A 22172-nucleotide genomic window follows, 5' to 3' on the forward strand; every position below is an offset into this window, starting at 1 on the left:
GTATCAAGAAGACAAACTAGCTTCTTGAACAATGACTAGTGCTTACTGTAGCGAGCTAGCAGAGCAAAGTACGAGCTCGTGTATGCTAACTAGCTTTAGTGAGCTAGCGTTTTTCGGACAAACACAATTTAGAGAACAACTACATGTGGTAACTTAAGTTACCGGTAATATCCCGGAATTACCAATTTGACTTGATTCACAGGGTTACTGAGCACCAGTGGGACGGATATCTTAAAATGCAACGGCTATCAAAATATGAAGTCATTGTCAAATGAAGGTATTCTGAGGAAAATGATCGCACATACCCAATTTGACGTTGCTCAGGACCATCTGCTACGGTAAACATTACCCACAGTTTGTGTGAACTAAAGCTCATTTTTAAATAAACTAACAGCTGTGCTAAGCTGCAACTGGCAGAACAGCGCCTCCAAGCTGGCCTTTAAAGTGGCACATGCAATAATGCCACTTTAAGATTTTTGGATTTATTGATCGTACAGAGAGGACATTTAAAAAAAATATGCTAACTTTCCTCAATTGCATTCTTTCTGGGACTAGTAGTATCAGCAGTAGTGCCAATCATTATCTTATTTTAGTGAGTAGAAAGTAGACTACTTTTGGCGTGCAAAATATTTATTGTTAAAAGCATCAATCACTCTCACTGTACCCCACTGAAACCTACATCAGCAAATCATTTACCTCAAGTTTCAATGAAAACAATCACCAATAATCTCTTTATAAACAGACAGTTGTATAAATTTACTCCGCTCCATTTATCTACATTCAGCTCGCTACTTGCTACTGATTTTTATCGATATGTTAATGCATGCTTTGTTTGTTTTGGTTGTCAGACAAACCTTCAAAGTAGGATCTATCACATGCCTGTGTTTCACCAATCAAATCAAATGCAGTCACTGGTGACCTTTGACTCCGTTTCACCAATCAAATAGAGCCAGGCGGTCACATGATTAACTGCACACTTTTTTTTAATAAACCTTTATTTATAAAGTTCAACATTTACAAACAGTTGAAAATAATAACCAAAGTAAGTACAAAAACAGTACAAAACAGTATAAAAACCGTACAAAACAGCGCCAGGGGGTTGTAAATTCAAAGTAACTAAAATAGAATGCGGCCCTGCGATGAGGTGGTGACTTCTCCAGGGTGTACCCCACCTTCCGCCCGATTGCAGCTGAGGTAGGCACCAGCGACCCCAAAGGGAATATATATATATAAAATAAACAAAGTGCAAAGCCATAGGCTCAGTCAATCTCATTGAATAACTTAAATTTGGAAAACAGCATCATCGTTATCACACCTTTTCGGTTGTTAGAGGTAGAGTGTTTTAATGTGGAATTCTAAATCTTTTTTAAAGACACAAAAGACAAGTCGGGTATTGAGAAACTTACATTTACGAATAAAAAACTTAGCCAATAGTATAATGAGATTGCAAAGGTAAAATTCACTTTAAAATTTTTTTTCAATACAGTGTAAAACCAAATATATATTATTTAATATATATATATTATTGTTTTAGTTGCTTAAGAGATATTCCTGGCTATGAATTTGTTCATTGCTATTATGTTTTTGTGCATTACTTGTTGCCGTCATCATTAAACCAACAGGTTACTCATCAGTTACTCAGTACTTGAGTAGTTTTTTCACAACATACTTTTTACTTTTACTCAAGTAAATATTTGGGTGACTACACCTTACTTTTACTTGAGTAATTAGATTAGATTAGATTAGATAGTACTTTATTTATTCCGTCAGGAGAGTTCCTTCAGGAAAATTACAATTTTCAGCACAATCCCATTCAAGATCAGACAAACATAAAGGGAGACAGAACAGGATTGCTGACGGGTCTGCCGGCTTCCAGTGCCCCTTACAAAAAAAATGAGATACAGGTAAACAAGGGGGGGAGAAAAAAATACAAGATTAAAATAAGATTAAAAAAATCGGTCTTAGCCTGGGCCCTGGAGAGGGGGTGCAGACTGAGGCCAAGGGAAAAAAACAACTCATAGCCATAGTACACATCCCTCTTACATGTGTGTAAGAGGGAAACATCAAACATCAAAGTACACATAGGACATTAAAGACATTAAAGCAGCAGATACAACCGGACACTTCTACATACAGCTATGATTAAAAAGTAAAAGAAACATATCCACTGTGGTGGCCTCTGCGGTGTTCCACGCCATCGTCCGCTGGGGTGGAGGGAGGATGGCCAGAGACAGGAGCAGACCCAACAAAGCAACCAAAACAGCCGACTCCACTCTCGGCCAGTGTCCAGTCCGCATGGATGAGCGATGATACGTCCAAGAAGACTGAGGTGTTCGACACCTGCTCACCCAGCCAAGACACCGCGAAGCCTCTCCGTCCCAGCGCTCAGTGCCAGCTCCGCAGCCCTGTCCCCTCATCCGCATCTCCTCCAGTCCCTCCAAAGCGACTCCGGTGTGGCAGAGACCCAGCAGCTGGTCTCCATGGCCAAAAGGCTCCCGGGAGGCCAATATCCAGAAGTCCACAAAAAAAGCACCACAGAGGTCACGAAAGTGACACCCCTTGTCACACAGTCCCAAAGGGTCCCTGACCAAAAGGCAAAAAAATATAATAACACATGAAAACAAGAGGGAAACACAAAAGGATGATACAAGAGCACAGAGCTCCTGCCTACAGCAGCCACTACAGCAGCGCCATCTTGGAAAAAAAATAAAATAAAATAAAAAAATTCCAGCTCTAAAGTAACAGTACTCATACTTGAGTACAATTTGTGACTACTCTACCCACCTCTGCTTTTATGCAGAAATGTGTTGTGAAAATGTGCTTCCGCATCTGTTCCTGACACACGCGTTTTCGGGCTGGCTGCTCTGAAAACAAACCCCGCCCACTCTGCTTTGTTCCTGCTCTGAGCTGCTGTATTTTGCCTAGATCTGTTATATACAATAATGTGGAGACTAGTGTCGTCCCGATACCAATATTTTGGTACTGCTACTGGTACCTACATTATTTTGATACTTTTCGGTACTTTTCTAGATGAAGGGGACAACAAAAAATTGCATTATTGGCTTAATTTTCAACAAAAAAACCTCAGGGTACATAAACATATGTTTCTTATTGCAAGATTGTCCTTAAATAAAATAGTGAACATAAAAGACAACTTGTTTTTACTATTAAGTAAGCAAACAAAGGCTCTTAATTTAGTCTGCAGACATATGCAGTAACATATTGTGTCATTTATCATTCTATTATTTTGTCAACATTGTTAAGGACAAGTGGTAGAAAATGAATCATTAATCTACTTGTTCATTTACTGTTAGTATCTGATTATTTTCAGTTTTAACATGTTCTATCTACACTTCTGTTAAAATGGAAAAAATCATCTATTCTTCTGTCTTTGGATACTTTACATTACTTTTGGATGTTACCACAAAATTGGGTATCAATCCAATACCAAGTAGTTCTAGGACCATGCAATTGTCATACTCAAAGTCATCATGTGTCCAGGGACATATTTCCAGAGTTTATAAATATAATATCAATAAAAAAAATGAAAAAAGATGTTGTTTTGCCAAAAAATATCCACATAAACATAGTTCTATCGACTTGATACGCTACTGTACTTGGTATCATTACAGTGGCTGTCAGGTGTAGATTCACCAATGACGTTTGTTTACATTTTGACACTGGTGAGCTACGGTGTGTAGTGAAGCATGTTTAGCTATTCCTCGTCCTGCAGGGATGATACTTGTAAGAAACGTAATTTATTTGTCGCCATGGAGCCGAGGATTAGTGATTTATAAGTAGCTAAAACACAGCCGACTGGGGTTGGACTTTAGCCGCTAGCTAGCTATCCATCCATCCATCCATTTTCTACCGCTTGTCCCCTTTGGGGTCGCGGGGATGCTGGAGCCTATCTCAGCTGCATTTGGGCGGAAGGCAAGGTACACCCTGGACAAGTCGCCACCTCATCGCAGGGCCAACACAGATAGACAGACAACATTCACACTCACATTCACACACTAGGGCCAATTTAGTGTTGCCAATCAACCTATCCCCAGGTGCATGTCTTTGGAGGTGGGAGGAAGCCGGAGTACCCGGAGGGAAACCACGCAGTCACCGGTGGACTGGTACCTTTTAGAGGCAGTATAGAATGGAATAGAATAGAATAGAATAGCAAGTACTTTATTGATCCCTGGGGGAAATTCAGCACCACAGTTCGCTCACAAGACAACAATAATAATGAATAATTATGCCCGATTGTAGCTGAGATAGGCGCCAGCGCCCCCCGTGACGCCAAAAGGGAATAAGACGTAGAAAATGGATGGATGGCTGGATGATATATTCTACATATATTCTACATTTAAGTGCAGTCAAGAAGGACATATGCATTATACAGTCTGATCGCTGTCGGTACAGTGTTGTATAGTATAGTATCTGCTCACCTACTCAGTGGCCTAGTGGTTAGAGTGTCCGCCCTGAGATCGGTAGGTTGTGAGTTCAAATCCCGGCCAAGTCATACCAAAGACTATAAAAATGGGACCCATTACCTCCCTGCTTGGCACTCAGCATTAAGGGTTGGAATTGGGGGTTAAATCACCATAAAATGATTCCCGGGCACGGCACCACTATTGCCCACTGCTCCCCTCACCTCCCAGGGGGTGATCAAGGGTGATGGGTCAAATAATTTCGCCACATCTAGTATGTGGGTGACAGTCATTGGTACTTTAACTTTAGTACCAAGTATTGTTAGTATCGCGGTACTATACTAATACTGGTTTACTGTACAACCCTAGTAGAGACACAGCAATTAAGAAATCATGTGCCATACATGAAATTGATCCAGCATGAAAAATCTGTTGTACATTCTTCCTATTCATAACAGCAGCACTTGATTTTCTTGCTTGCACGTGGAAGTGCTTAATGTGCTTTCACACCAGTGGGAGGCTCACACTTTCTCCAGGAAAAGGATGACAAAGTGCTTAATGGACGTCTACGTTAAATCCCACCCTCCCCTCCCCCTCCCATCACCGCCAGGTCGCACCTACCCAGACAAGAGACTGCTCTGACGGGGGAGGAAAGTAAGGCATCAACCCGTGCGTGCACATGCGCCTGGCAGGGTCACACGGCCGACGCTTCGCCCTCCAGGACTGCAACCGCTGTCACAGGGTGGAAAATAAGATCCATTTACTGCAGAGCTCCCGGAGAGAGAGCGCCTTAGGGACTTTCCAAAGAGCCGGCGGCGAGACGCCCTCACTCCACAACAGGAAATCAGCTCTCCGCTCAATTGACTTCCAGGTGGAATATCTCTTATAATGCATTCCGCTGAAAGAAAGAAGCGTCTGGCACTGGCATCATTAACTTCCTGCTTTATATACCATATAAAGGAGTAATCTAGTTACAATCCCATTACCGGCGTGTCTTTAATGCAAACATTATGTAGAGAAGCTTGTTGTTTGCAGGGCCTGCTGGGATGCCAAGTGGTGCCATCTGTGCACCAATAAGTTTCACAGTAGCGTGATGGGGAGCTGCAAGAACCGGAGACGTCGAACAGGTGACCTTTACTCTTGGAAGTGGTGGAAGCCCGGGTTAGAATGAGAACTCACACAGGCACAGGCCACTTTGACGGACTAATCAGCGGTTGCTTCTCCTTTAATCAATCACATTTCATAGCATATAATATAAACCCTGTTTCCATATGAGTTGGGAAATTGTTAGATGTAAATATAAACAGAATACAATATTTGCAAATCACTTTCAACCAATATTCTGTTGCATATGCTACAAAGACAACATATTTGATGTTCAAACTGCTAAACATTTTTTTGTGTGCAAATAATCATTAACTTTAGAATGTGATGCCAGCAACACGTGACAAAGAAGTTGGGAAAGGTGGCAATAAATACTGATAAAGTTGAGGAATGATCATCAAACACTTATTTGGAACGTCCCACAGGTGTGCAGGCTAATTGGGAACAGGTGGGTGCCATGATTGGGTATAAAAACCACTTCCCAAAAAATGCTCAGTCCTTGACAAGACAGGATGGGGGGAGATACACCTCTTTGTCCACAACTGCGTGAGCAAATAGTCAAACAGTTTAAGTACAACGTTTCTCAAAGTGCAATTGCAAGAAATTTAGGGATTTCAACATCTACGGTCTGTAATATCATCAAAAGGTTCAGAAAATCTGGAGAAATCAATCTACGTAAGCGGCATGGCTGGAAACCAACATTGAATGACCGTGACCTTCGATCCCTCAGACGGCGCTGTCTCAAAAACCGAAGTCAATCTCTAAAGGATATCACCACATGGGCTCAGTAACACTTCAGAAAACCACTGTCACTGAATACAGTTTGTCACTATATCTGTAAGTGCATGTTAAAGCTCTACTATTTAATTTTCCTGAAGAAACTCTCCTGAAGGAATCAATAAAGTACTCTCTATCTATGCAAAGCGAAAGCCATTATCAACAACACTCAGAAACCCCGCCGGCTTCTCTGGGTCCGAGATTGTCTAAGATGGACTGATTCAAAGTGGAAAAGTGTTCCGTGGTCTGACGAGTCCACATTTCAAATGGTTTTTGGAAACTGTGGACACTTGTGTCCTCGGGAACAAAGTGGAAAAGAACCATCCGGATTGTTATAGGCGCAAAGTTCAAAAGCCATCCTCTGTGATGGTATGGGGGTGTATTCGTGCCCAAGGCATGGGTAACTTACATATCTGTGAAGGCACCATTAATGCTGAAAGGTACATACAGGTTTTGGAGCAACATATGCTGCCATTCCAGCAACGTTGTCATGAACGCCCCTGCTTATTTCAGCAAGACAATGTCACACCACGTATTACAACAGTGTGGCTTCATAGTAAAAGAGTGCGGGTACTAGACTGGCCTGCCTGTAGTCCAGACCTGTCTCCCATAAAAAAAAATTGAAGCCTAAAGTACGACAACAGAGACCCCGGACTGTTGAACAACTTCAGCTGTACATAAAACAAGAATGGTAAAGAATTCCACCTGAAAAGCTTCAAAAATGTGTCTCCTCAGTTCCCAAACGTTTATTGAGTATGGTTAAAAGAAAAGGTGATGTAACACTGTGGTGAACATGCCTTTTCCCAACTACTTTGGCACGTGTTGCAGCCAAAGTCTAATTAAATTATTATTTGCAAAAAAAATTAAGTTTATGAGTTTGAACATCAAATATCTTGTCTTTGTAGTGCATTCAATTGAATATGGGTTGAAAAGGATTTGCAAATCATTGTATTCTGTTTATATTTACATCCAACACAATTTCCCAACTCATACGGAAACGGGGTTTGTAATAATGATGTGCCCTGCGAGAGGTCAGTTGCCGTCGTCGTCTTGCTGAGGCTGTGTCAGCACACTTTGCTAATGTTGTGTTCTCTGAATGAATTACCGCCGGGGGCTGAAGCTGCTTTCTGGAAAAATGGTCTGCATTTCTGCTACTATAATATGTTTCCATGAATCACTGTCTAACAAGACAAGGATTCCGTTCCCATATGTTTGCGCAACGTTTCGGGTCAGAGATTTCCATAAATGCTTGCACACAACGCTATTTTCTAAGATTAATTACCATTTTTCTTTTCAAACCCACAGCACACAGTGACATTTATGCACCTTTGATTATTAAAGCACAAATTTGACTTGAAGCTATAGTGTGTGTGCGTGCGTGTGTGTGTGTGTGTGTGTGTGTGCGTGTGTGTGTGTGCGTGTGCGTGTGTGTGTGTGTGTGTGTGTGTGTGTGTGTGTGTGTGTGTGTGTGTGTGTGTGTGTGTGTGTGCGTGTGTGTCTGTGTGTATATTTCTACCCTTCTTGAGACACCAAGGCAAAGTACCTTCCATATGAGGACCGGTGAAGAAGTTAGGACCGAAGTCATGGTCACAATACGAAAAACCATCCATTCATCTTTTTCCGCTTATTCGAGGTTAGGTCGCGGGGGCAGCAGCCTAAGCAGAGAAGCCCAGACTTCCCTCTCCCCGGCCATTTTGTCCAGCTCTTCCCAAGGGATCCCGAGGCGTTCCCTAGGCCAGGTGGGAGACACGGTCTTCCCAACGTGTCCTGGGTCTTGTCCATAGCCTCTTACCGGTCAGACTTGCCCGAAACACCTCTCTAAGGAGGCGTTCGGGTGACATCCTGACCAGATGCCCCAAACCACCTCATCTAGCTCCTCTCGATATGGAGGAGCAGTAGCTTTAGTTTGAGCTCCTCCCGGATGACAGAGCTTCTCACCCTATCCCTAAGGGAGAGTCCTGCCATCCGGCGGAGAAAGCTAATTTCAGCCACTTGTACCTGTGAGCTTGTCCTTTAGGTCGTAACCCAAATTTCATGACAAAATGTCAGGATGGAAACGTAGATCGACCGGTAAATTGAGAGCTTTGCCTTCCGGCTCAGCTCCTTCTTCACCACAACGGATCAATACAACAGAAAACCATTGCATCTAATAGAGAATGAATCATGTGCACCCCTGGTGGTGAAATCCATCAAAATAAGGGTGGTCCCAAAAACGAGGGATTTTTCAGATTGCCTATGTTGCAAGTCTTGCGTATTCTTTGTAAGTTGTTTGTGTGTGCTGTGGCTATTGAGGTTTTTTTTCCTGGTCTCAATCTGGACCCCCTCCTCGGGAGTCCAGCGTTAGACTGAATATTTTTGTTTACCTGTTTTCCACCTTTTTAAGGGGCGCCGGAGGTTGGCGAACCAGTCAGCGGGCCAGTTTTGTCTCCCTGTAATGTTTGTCTGCTCTTGCGTGGGACCGTGCTGAAAACTGTGTGTCGGTTTTAAAAGTGCTTCCCCTCTGGTCAACATATGTAATAACAAGTGTGTGTAAGAAATTTAAAAGCGCTCCCTTTTACCAAAATTAATTTTAAAAAATGAATAAATATGTATATAGAGACATACTTTAATAACTTGAAGTAAATAATGAAGATTAAAAAACAATTACGAATAAAAAACAAAAACAAAAAAATTACTAAAAGCTAATGTAAATACAAATCTTTATGTAGCTAGAAAGTGTGGTCTTAAAGAGGTAGACATTTTTCTGAGATCTCCAGAAAGTGACAAATACAAATGTGTGTGTGTGTGAGTGTGTGTGTGTGTGCGTGTGTGCGTGCGTGCGTGCGTGCGTGCGTGTGTGTGTGCAAACTCACCAGCTTGCGTTGACACCAACCACAGACGCCACAAAGAGCCACTAGCCACACAGCACACACTGTCACTGCTAGGGAGACCAGGAACACACTGAGGGACAAGGAGCCTGTCCACACAAACACACATAAAGGAGAAGAGTCAATAAGGCCTTCTTGTAACATTTATTAGAGGTGTACCTAAAGTTGTGGCCAGCTAGTGAAGTAAAAGGTTTGTGTCTGCTTAAGTGCAGTTTGAAGAGATGCAATGCATTTTGTTGTTAAACAGTACAAACATGCACAATTGTACACATGGTAGACTTTTATAGTCAACCATTTCCATAGGAAGTGATTGAAAGAAGTGATGAATCAATATTTGACATAAAACAATTAACCACTCGGTCATACAGTGGGGCAAAAAAGTATTTAGTCAGCCACCGATTGTGCAAGTTCTCCCACTTAAAATGATGACAGAGGTCTGTAATGTTCATCATAGGTACACTTCAACTGTGAGAGACAGAATGTGAAAAAATAATCCAGGAATTCACATTGTAGGAATTTTTAAGAATTTATCTTTAAATTATGGTGGAAAATAAGTATTTGGTCAACCATTCAAAGCTCTCACTGGTGGAAGGAGGTTTTGGCTCAAAATCTCACGATACATGGCCCCATTCATTCCTTCCTTAACACGGAGCAATCGTCCTGTCCCCTTAGCAGAAAAACAGCCCCAAACCATGATGTTTCCACCCCCATGCTTCACAGTAGGGGTGGTGTTCTTGGAATGCAACTCAGAATTCTTCTTCCTCCAAACACGGCGAGTTGAGTTTATACCAAAATGGATACATGGATGATACAGCAGAGGATTGGGTTGAATGCCATGTGGTCAGATGAAACCAAAATAGAACTTTTTGGTAAAAACTCAACTTGTCGTGTTTGGAGGAAGAAGAATACTGAGTTGCATCCCAAGAACACCACACCTACTGTGAAGCATGGAGGTGGAAACATCATGCTTTGGGGCTGTCTTTCTGCTAAGGGGACAGGACGATTGATCCGTGTTGAGGAAAGAATGAAAGGGGCCATGTATCGTGAGATTTTGAGCCAAAACCTCCTTCCATCTGTGAGAGCTTTGACTGGTTGACCAAATACTTATTTTCCACCAGAATTTACAAATACATTCTTTAAATTTCCTACAATGTGAATTCCTGGATTTTTTTTCCACATTCTGTCTCTCACAGTTGAAGTGTACCTTTGATGAAAATTACAGACCTCTGTCATCATTTTAAGTGGGAGAACTTGCACAATCGGTGGCTGACAAAATACTTTTTTGCCCCACTGTACCTAAAAACAAAAAAGGTCAATCATGTCACCTTGTTAACATTCTTAATAGCCACACAAGTCTAAAAAGAAGTTAGAAACATTACATACTCTGTAATCAACGCTGATAACAAGCAACAACACATGGTTATCCAAAACAAAAACATTTGAGACACCGCTGGAGTCCGCACTTTATTTTCGTTCTCATTCCTTATGAGAGACGAGAAGGCAAACGTTTTGTTGTTTTTGCATTGTAAAATTGGCATCGTTCTTGGGGGCTCACAATGCAGCTCATAAAAGGAAACAATCAGATCTACCTCTAAATCATTCTAAAAATGCATTCAAAAACTGTCAACAATACTTCATTTACGTTCCGTAACCTGTATAATAAACCAAGCTGTAGCGACATTGTTATTGTAAGAGCCAACACTGAGGAGGTATTTTTTGTAGCATATTTGCATGCTTCGGTATTAGCTGATAGTTATGGAAACGGATAAAATAACATGTTTGAGTTGCACATCATGCACATCACTCTGATAGGACACCAATATTTACTGGTTGAAAAACCATCAATCAATCAATCAAAGATAATTTATATAGCCATCCATCCATTTTCAACTGCTTGTCCCTTTTTGGGGTTGCGTTCAGGCGAAAGGGGGCGTGACCCCTGGACAAGTCGCCAACTCATCACAGGGCCAAAACAGATAGACAGACAATATTCACACTCACATTCACACACTAGGACCAATTTAATGTTGCCAATCAACCTATCCCCATTAATCACAAATGTCTCAAAGGGCTGCACAAACCACAACGACCACACAGTTGGAAACATAACTCAATAAGCTATATATATATATATATATATATATATATATATATATATATATATATATATATATATATATATATATGACTTGATTGAATTATCCAGAGAATAGTGCTCGATAAAAATTGAATAAAATATACATATATATATACATATATATATATATATATATAAATATATATATATATATATATATATATATATATACATATGTATATATATATATGTATATATATATATATATATATATATATATATATATATATATATATATATATATATATATATATATATATATATATATATATATATATGTCTTGATTGGATTATCCAGAGAATAGTGCTCGATACCGTGGTAGAGCGCAATATGTAGGTGTGGGAAAAATCACAGGACAACTTCATCTCTACAGAACTGTTTCATGAGGGGTTCCCTCAATCATCAGGAGATTTTTTTTTTTTTTAATAAAAAAAAAAAATAGAATAAAATATACATATATACATATATATATATATATATATATATATATATATACATATATATATGTATATATATATGTATATATATATATATATATATATATATATATATATACATATATATATATGTATATATATATATATATATATATATATATATATATATATATATATACATATGTATATATATATATATATATATATATATATATATATATATATATATATATATATATATATATATATATATATATATATATATATATATATGTCTTGATTGGATTATCCAGAGAATAGTGCTCGATACCGTGGTAGAGCGCAATATGTAGGAGTGGGAAAAATCACAAGACAACTTTATCTCTACAGAACTGTTTCATGAGGGGTTCCCTCAAATCTCCTGATGATTGAGGGAACCCCTCATGAAACAGTTCTGTAGAGATGAAGTAGTCTTGTGATTTTTCCCACACCTACATATACATATATATATATATATATATATATATATATATATATATATATATATATATATATATATATATATATATATATATATATATATATATATATGATAAATGGGTTGTACTTGTATAGCCCATTTCTACCTTCAAGGTACTCAAAGCGCTTTGACACTACTTCCAAATTTACTCATTCACACACACATTCACACACTGATGGAGGGAGCTGCCATGCAAGGCGCCAACCAGCACCCATCAGGAGCAAGGGTGAAGTGTCTTGCTCAGGACACAACGGACGTGACGAGGTTGGTACTAGGTGGGATTTGAACCAGGGACCCTCGGATTGCGCACGGCCACTCACCCACTGCGTACTTGCAGTGGGCAGCACGGTGAAAGAGGGGTTAGTGCATCTGCCTCACAATACGGAGGTCCTGAGTACACCCGAGTTCAATCCCGGGCCCAGGATCTTTCTGTGTGGAGTTTGCATGTTCTCCACGTGAATGCGTGGGTTCCCTCCGGGTACTCCGGCTTCCTCCCACTTCCAAAGACATGCACCTGGGGATAGGTTGATTGGCAACACTAAATTGGCCCTAGTGTGTGAATGTGAGTGTGAATGTTGTCTGTCTATCTGTGTTGGCCCTGCGATGAGGTGGCGACTTGTCCAGGGTGTACTCCGCCTTCCGCCCGAATGCAACTGAGATAGGCACCAGCGCCCCCCGCGATCCCATAGGGAATAAGCGGTAGAAAATGGATGGATGGATACTTGCAGTGTTTAGATAAAACATTGCTAGAGGGCTTTGAAGGCTATAACAGTGACTCCCATCAGCCGCATCCTTGAAGGGTTTTTTATCATCTTTAAAATCCTAAAAAAAACGGGGGGAAAAAGTCTTCTTGTCTCTCATAATGATCGTGAACGATAGGCAAAATTCCACAAAAAGTGTTGTTCCCCTTTAAGAGCTGATTGAGAGTCAGCTCATTCCAAAAACAGATCAACATATCTTTCATATGAACAAACATCTTGCAAAACCGCATTTTGTCGCATCTGGATCATTGCATCCATGTTAGTGCTGACAGCTCCTAAATACCTTTTGGCGTGCTAAAAAGTAGCATCTTCTGTCTGGATCGCACTAGATGAACGCTTTTTTCTTGTTTAAAAAATGTGCCATAAATTGCCAACTACATGGTCCACAAGACAGCAAAACACCACCGATAAGAGCACACCTCCACTTGGTGACAGCATAAGCATTTTTTTAGGGTGGTCCGCACCACTTTTGCACTTGTGATCAATTGCACACACAGCCAGCAAGACCAAACTTTAATTTGTTAATTATTTACAAAGTCATATCCATCTATCTATCTATCTATCTATCTATCTATCTATCTATCTATCTATCTATCTATCTATCCATCCATCTATCTATCTATCTATCTATCTATCTATCTATCCATCCATCTATCTATCTATCTATCTATCTATCTATCGCCAACATGAGTCTTAATTGTCAGTTAACATCCTGAGAATCAACATTCTCCAAAATAATACAAAGATCCACTGCAGAGGACAGTTCTTTTCAGAAAATTTAAAGTTGAAAGACACTCAACTGAATATTTTTGTTTTATACTTGTTACATTGGAGGTTTACATTGTCAGTTCAAAGACACTGATGTATATTTCTGGTCTCGTCATCTTCGTCCAGACAGAAAAATGACACGGCAGTGTGGCTGGATCAACAGAGACAGCGGAGATGCTTAACTTAACCAAAAGTTGCTTTATTACAAGCCAGCGTCATTATACAGGACTGCAGTGCCTAAAGGAGGTCAGGTCAAGAAAATGAGGCACTCCTTAACTTGGGGGAGCCGAGTCACAGTCGTACATTCATTCTTTCTCTGTCTAGGTGTGTGTTAATTCAGGAGAGTTCAACCTGACCATGTAAGGAGATGTTCATGTGTAAGTGACCGGAAAACAACTGCTCTAAGTCATAACTTAAAGGTTGGCGTTGGGCTAAAAATGTTGTCTCTTCTCACGGATAGGGCTATCACTTTTGCATTCCAAAGTCCCAATTACGGCCTCTTTCCGCAATAGTGTACTGTATCAAGAACTGACTGAGTCGATCGCAACAGGACTCCGCAACGGGCGTAATGCAAGTAAAAAGTATATTTAATGAACAAAATGAAACTATTGCAGATAGGGATTGCACACAGCACTCAAAAGCCACTGGACTTTCACAATATTATGTTAGACCCACTCGACGTCCATTGCTTTCGGTCTTCCCTAGGGGGGGGGGGGGGGGGGGAGTTGGGGGGTATCCTCATAGTCATTCACATCGACATCCCCCTGGGGTGAGTTTTATTTGCCCGTATGTGGGCTCTGTACCGCGAATGTCGTTGTGGCTTGTGCAGCCTTTTGAGACACTTGTGATTTAGGCCTATATAATTAAACATTGATTGATAAACATTGAGCTTGGAGAGGTATAGCAAAAATAAAGCAAAGCAGTCACAGTAAGCGTAGGAAGATTATGCTGCTTGGCGATGCTAGGCACAATCCAACCAGAATGCAATGCAATTATCTACGGCTGGCACATAAAAAAACACTCTGATTGCACAGGTGTGGGAGCTAGTGCTCAGTGGCAGACAATAAAAGCACACAGGAAATGGAAACTAAAGATAGGCGCACTGTAATGGAAATAACACCAAAATATGAAAATAATAAATATTTAAATATTTAAGATGGAAAGTGTAGCTGCCATTATGATGTGCATTGATGTTTTCAAATGACCGTGAGTCTTCAACTTGATGAAGTATTTAGATGTTTGGAATCTGCGCTTTTGTGTTATGTACTAGTTACTATAGGGATCTAATTAGTTACTATGGTAATCTATCCATCCATCCATCCATCTTCTTCCGCTTATCCGAGGTCGGGTCGCGGGGGCAGCAGCCTAAGCAGGGAAGCCCAGACTTCCCTCTCCCCAGCCACTTCGTCCAGCTCTTCCCGGGGGATCCCGAGGCGTTCCCAGGCCAGCCGGGAGACATAGTCTTCCCAACGTGTCCTGGGTCTTCCCCGTGGCCTCCTACCGGTTGGACGTGCCCTAAACACCTCCCTCGGGAGGCGTTCGGGTGGCATCCTGACCAGATGCCCGAACCACCTCATCTGGCTCCTCTCGATGTGGAGGAGCAGCGGCTTTACTTTGAGTTCCTCCTGGATGGCAGAGCTTCTCACCCTATCTCTAAGGGAGAGCCCCGCCACACGGCGGAGGAAACTCATTTCGGCCGCTTGTACCCGTGATCTTATCCTTTCGGTCATGACCCAAAGCTCATGACCATAGGTGAGGATGGGAACGTAGATCGACCGGTAAATTGAGAGCTTTGCCTTCCGGCTCAGCTCCTTCTTTACCACAACGGATCGGTACAACGTCCGCATTACTGAAGACGCCGCACCGATCCGCCTGTCGATCTCACGATCCACTCTTCCCCCACTCGTGAACAAGACTCCTAGGTACTTGAACTCCTCCACTTGGGGCAGGGTCTCCTCCCCAACCCGGAGATGGCACTCCACCCTTTTCCGGGAGAGAACCATGGACTCGGATTTGGAGGTGCTGATTCTCATTCCGGCCGCTTCACACTCGGCTGCGAACCGATCCAGTGAGAGCTGAAGATCCCGGCCAGATGAAGCCAACAGGACCACATCGTCTGCAAAAAGCAGAGACCTAATCCCGCGGCCACCAACCCGGAACCCCTCAATGCCTTGACTGCGCCTAGAAATTCTGTCCACAAAAGTCATGAACAGAATCTGTGACAAAGGGCAGCCTTGGCGGAGTCCAACCCTCACTGGAAACGTGTCCGACTTACTGCCAGCAATGCGGACCAAGCTCTGACACTGATCTAGTTAGTTACTATTGTGATCTAAGTCACAGCAGCTCAGGTGAGGCACCTAGCAGTGTGGGTGGTGAGTGTTTTCAGTGTTTCCAGAACGGCCAGCCTGAAATGCGGGTTTCAGGGACAGACGCGGAAGGAGATTTTCAGAACAAAGTTCTAAAGCTTAGTGATGTATCAGATATATCAGATTATAGGTGGTTTTTTTTACCCTTTCTGTTCATATTTCGTTGTGTTTATTTCATTTTTGTTGCCTTTTGCTTGATTGTAAAATATTTCGATTGAGAGGGTGTGTGACATTCATATGTTGTCAATATTCAGTGTTTTATTGTTCATAGTTAATGTTGTAAATCACACATTCTTTATTTTCATGTACATTCTAAATGTCTAATTCAGTAAAAAAAAAAATCCATTACGTTTTTTAAAGTGGTCCGTCATAACGTTTTTTAGCATTTAATCAGACATTATTGTGAGGTTTTGTATTAGTGTTTCTAAAATATACTAGCCCACAGACACATTTTTTTCCTCTAAATTTGGCTCCCCGAGGTAAAATAATTGCCGAGGCCTGCATTAAAGTGTCACAAGTCGGCAATATTTATTCTTACTTTCAAAACTTCTGATTGTTCTATTGATTTGAAGTTTTTAATATTCTTTCTGTTTTTTTTGTAATATTTTGTAGCCTTTTTGTCAAAAATATATAAAATGCAAGAAGTTCAATATTTAAAAAAAATTGGTTGCGAAGAGGAATATTTGAGGTTGGGTGTTTACAGTTTTGAAAAGCTCAATAATTATATTCATTGATTTCGATACAGTCGACAACATTTTTTATTTTTACACCACCTATTGAGACAGAATGGGAGAGAAAGCAAGCAGGACTTGGCTAAGAATATTGAGTTTATACTTGTTGTACTGGAAGTTCTTACATTGTTTTTATCACCTTCGTCTTTTAGTAAAGGTTAAACCGTTTTTATCTTTTAACCTTTTTGAACAAGTCGTGCATGCTTTTATTTCAAGTCGCCTGGACTACTGCAATGCACTTTATGCTGGCATTAGCCAAAAAGCTCTTTCCCGGTTGCAGTTAGTCCAGAACGCGGCAGCACGACTTTTAACAGGGGCCAGGAAACGCCAGCATATAACCCCAATTCTTCAGAGTTTGCACTAGCTCCCTGTTCATTTTAGAATTGAATTTAAAACATTGCTGTTTGTTTTTAAATCATTACATGGACTGGCACCTCAATATATCTCGGACCTCATCCAAATTTACATCCCTGCGCGCGCTCTGAGGTCCGAGAGCCAGCTCCAGCTCGTGGTGCCCAAGACCAGACTTAAGACCAGGGGAGACAGGGCCTTCTCTGTGGTCGGCCCTAAGCTCTGGAACACTCTGCCGCTCCATGTTCAAACTGCTTCCACAGTGGAGTGTTTTAAGTCTCGTCTTAAGACCCACTTTTATTCTTTGGCTTTTAACACTACGTGAGTTGTGTGGTCCTCTGTCCTCTGTTGTCCTCTGTGTTTTTTATACACTTTGATTTTTATTTCACTGTTTTAATTGATTTTACCTTTTAAAATAGTTTTTAATCATATTTGTTTTTATATTGTTTTTATTGGTTTTATTTTTATTCATTTTTTGTTTTATTCAGTCATTGGTGGAGCATAATATTGTTTTTAACATGGCTGTGCAGCACTTTGGAAACTTTATTGTTGTTTAAATGTGCTATATAAATAAAGTGGATTGGATTGGATTGGATTGTCAGTTTAAAGACACTGATGTGTATTTTCTGGTCTTGTCATCCTCCTCCGGACAGAATGATGACACGGCAGTGTGGCTGGATCAAAAGAGACGTCGGAGACCCTTAGGCACTCCTAACTTGGAGGAGCCGAACCACAGTCTTATATTCCTTCTTTCTCTGTCTGGGTGTGTGTTAATTCAGGAGAGTACAACCTGACCATGTAAGGAGATGTTCATGTGTAAGTGACCGGAAAACAACTGCTGTAAGTCATAACTTAAATTATGGCGTTGGGCTGAACATGTCGTCTCTACTAAAGGATAGGGCTATCACTTTTGCATTGCAAAGTCCAGATTAGGGCCTCCATCCATCCATTTTCTACCGCTTATTCCCTTTTGGGGTCGCGGGGGCGCTGGTGCCTATCTCAGCTACAATAGGGCGGAAGGCAGTGTACATCCTGGACAAGTCTCCACCTCATCGCAGGGCCAACACAGATAGACAGAAACATTCACACTCACATTCACACACTAGGGCCAATTTAGTGTTGCCAATCAACCTATCCCCAGGTGCATGTCTTTGGAGGTGGGAGGAAGCCGGAGTACCAGGAGGAAACCCACGCAGTCACGGGGAGAACATGCAAACTCCACACAGAAAGATCCCGAGCCCGGGGTTGAACCCAGGATCCTCAGGACCTTCATATTGTGAGGCAGACGCACAAACCCTTCCCCCACCGTGCTGCTCATACTTAGTATGGTATATTATTTATGTATTAATTATTCACTGTTCTGTTACAAAGAATAAAGGAATGTGATTAAATTGCTACGGTATGAAAAGGGGTAGGATTAAATAACCTCAGCTTCTTCCTACTTCTTTTCGGACGTGCTGTGATGAAACTACTGAAAATATGTGATGCATTACATTATATCGTATGCATGTTCCAAATAAACTGAAATTGAACTGAACTTTGGAAAAAAAAAACCCTGGCAAAATTTCAGACCACTAACCTTCAAGACTTCCTGTTACGGTAGCTGAACTGGCGCTTGCAAATTTTACTCCAAAACATTTAAATTTAATAATGTAATGCAATTAATCTAACAAGTGAATGTCTGGAGTAACGAGCCGGTGCGCTGTTACAAAGACGAGATGGCGCCCAAGGTTGATTATAGCGAACTTAAAAAGTCAATCGACACTCTGATCGAGGAAGTTGTTACAATTAAGGAGCAGCAGAAAACTATCATGGTCCTTGTTATGCTGCTGAATCAGATAAGAGCTAACAATCTGGAGAAAGACAAGAAAATCGCAATTTTGGAAAACAGAGTTGCTGATATCAAGTAGTATACACGGATCAATGACGTGATCATTACCGGACTTAGCATCAAACCCCGGTCTTAAGCACGAGCTGTAACCCCAGCGAATGGAGGGGAGCCGGCGGAGTTGGATATTATTTCAATGGAGCGACAGGTAGTGGTCTTCATGCAGTTCAAGGACATACAACTGGACTGTAACAGCATCGAAGCATGTCACCTTTTGCCCAGGAGAGGGACGACGACAAGCCGAGCGTAGTCCTGAGATTTGTAAACAGGAAGCACAAGATCACGTTGCTAAAACAGGGAAGGAAGCTAAAAGGAACAAACGTATACATGAACGACCATTTGACCAAACGAAATGCTGATATAGCTCGAAAAACACGCCAAATGAGGAGAGAGAAGAAAATTCTACAAACTTGGACTGCGAACTGTAAAGTATTCAACATATTCAACTGTACTCCGGAGAACGCCAAAGTGCTTGTGATTAGAAACATCGAAGATCCGAACGAATACGACGTTTGAACTGGACTGTAAGGTAAAAGCGATTAAACACAATCATGACACATATTGACAATACGCAAGATGCAACCCATGACACGAGCCACATCATTCAGTTGGTAAGTGAATACGACAATGTACAGTTGAAAGCATCTCAATACACTGAGCACCACCTACAAGACCTGGAACAGAATATAGACCCGGACAATAATTTTCTCCTCATTATCAATGAGAACTGCTGCTACTATACCAATGAACAGTACAACCAGAATATTATTACTTAGGACAAATGATCAATTATCCATTTCAATAGTAGAAGCCTAAACAGGAATTTCAGGGACTATTTACACACCTTTTCACAACCATTTAACATAATTGCAGTATCTGAAACTTGGATTAACAGTGAAAAAGTGTCAGATTTTGAACTGAATGGTTATGACATTATTAATGTAAATAGACAAAACAAGGGGGGTGGAGGGGTGGCAATCTATGTGGATAACACCTTGAGATTCAAATGTCTGGATGATATGACAACTGTGGTTGATAACCTACTTGAATGTCTAACGGTTGAAATTTGTATGGAAAAAAGTAGAAATGTTATTATTCGTTGTATATATAGATCGCTAGGTACAATCATTGAACGTTCTACAGATTGGATGGAATGCCTGTTTTCAAAGAAGAGTAATGTTAATAAAGCTGTCTTCATTTAAACGGGGATAGCAGGTCCATGCTATGTGTCATACTTGATCATTTTGGGATATTGCCATATTTTTGCTGAAAAGATTTAGTAGAGAATATCGACGATAAAGTTTGCAACTTTTGGTGCTGATAAAAAAGCTTCGCCTTTATCGGAAGTCGCAGACGATGACGTCAGAAGGGTGAGGGCTCCTCACGTCCTCACATTGTTTTTAATGGAAGCCTCCAGCAGCAGGAGCTATTAGGACCAAGAAAGCAAGAATTTCCCCATTAATTTGAGCGAGGATGAAAGATTCGTGAATGATGATATTGATAGCAAAAGGACTAGAGCCATACGTTCCCTACCCTTGGTCTAAGCTGTCAAGAAGCATCTCACTAATAAATAAAGAAAAGCAGGTTCTGGATCACAAATCACTCCACATTCTCTACTGTTCATTAGTCTTACCATACTTAATCTACTGTGTGGAAGTCCGGGGGAATAATTATAAAAGCTCGTTAAACTCAATAACTATACTTCAGAAAAGAGCTGAACTGGTTGCGACCCGACCTCGGATAAGCGGAAGATGATGGATGGATGGACTATACTTCAGAAAAGAGCTGTACGCATCATCAACAAGGTTGGATGTCTGGACCATACTCATTCACTATTCTTACAGTCAAGAATATTCAAATTTAATGATATTATTTTTTATCAAACTGCACAAATAATGTGTAAAGCCAAAATAAATAAACTCCAAGGAAGCATTAAAAAAGTGTTCAGCACACGAGAGGGGTATTTCAATTTAAAGGGGAATTTTAATTTCAAAATGCTTAGTTATAGAATGACCATCAAAAGTTTTTGTATTTCAATTTGTGGAGTGAAACTATGGAATGGTTTGAATGTGGAGTTAAAGCAATGTCCAAACATAAAGCAGTTTAAAAAGAAGTGTAGGTACATGGTATTCCAGAGGTACAGGGATGAAGAAGGGCTTTGATATTGGGTTTCTTGTGTTAGAAACAAGTTTGGGGCTGCCCATTGAGGCACTGGTACTGCTGTTGCTGTTGTGGCATGATACCATTTCCATGATCACTTGTGGTAATGGTGTGGCTATGTATGTGTGTAGTGTGCATATGTATGTATATATTTATCATTTATGTATAGAAAAGTTCATTAAGTTTGTACATAGAGTGAACAGGTAGTTCTAACTCAGAGTAATTTATGATTTAAAGAAAAAGAGTGGGATTAAATACGTTTATACTTCTTTTCAGTCCTTTTCAAATATGTAAGAAAAAAAGAAAAAAAAGAGAAAGTCCAATGCTCATTTGTTTTTGTCTTTTTTTTATTGTCCATTGTTTTCATTTTGTTATAATGGCTGTTAAGGCTATAGCACTGTATTGGATCATGCTTGCTCTTGTTTTTTTGCAAATTTGAAATAAATATATATCAATCAATCATTCAAAACAATCATATCACATAAGGAACACATTTAAAGGCCTACTCAAACCCACTACTACCCACCACGCAGTCTGATAGTTTTTTTATCAATGATGAAATATTAACTTTGCAACACATGCCAATATGGCCGGTTTAGTTTACTAAATTACAGTTTTAAATTTCCCGTGGAGTTTCTTGTTGAAAACGTGGCGGAATGATGACGCATGCGCGTGACGTCCCAGGTTGCAGGGGACATATAAGCGCAGCATCATTTGCGGCTAAAAGTCGTCTCTTTTCATCGCGCAATTAAACAGTATTCTGGACATCTGTGTTGCTGAATTTTCTGCAATTTGTTCAATTAATAATGGAGAAGTCAAAGTAGAAAGATGGAGGTCGGAAGCTTTAGCTTTAAGCCATACAAACATAAGGCGTTTCCTTGTTTAAAATTCCCGGAGGTGAAGT

General features: G+C 40.6%; 1 protein-coding gene across 2 annotated transcripts in view; it reads right to left on the reverse strand.

Moving 5' to 3' along the window:
* Positions 1-22172, reverse strand: part of LOC133563202 (synaptotagmin-7-like) — a 265273-nt gene that overhangs the window by 54430 nt on the left and 188671 nt on the right. For both annotated transcript variants that reach the window (XM_061917194.1, XM_061917195.1), the window contains exon 2: positions 9155-9258. In XM_061917194.1, coding sequence (XP_061773178.1) covers positions 9155-9258 — 104 coding nt within the window. The remainder of the gene's footprint in view (positions 1-9154; positions 9259-22172) is intronic.

This window comes from Nerophis ophidion, linkage group LG12 (assembly GCF_033978795.1).
Source record: "Nerophis ophidion isolate RoL-2023_Sa linkage group LG12, RoL_Noph_v1.0, whole genome shotgun sequence".
Taxonomy (NCBI): domain Eukaryota; kingdom Metazoa; phylum Chordata; class Actinopteri; order Syngnathiformes; family Syngnathidae; genus Nerophis; species Nerophis ophidion.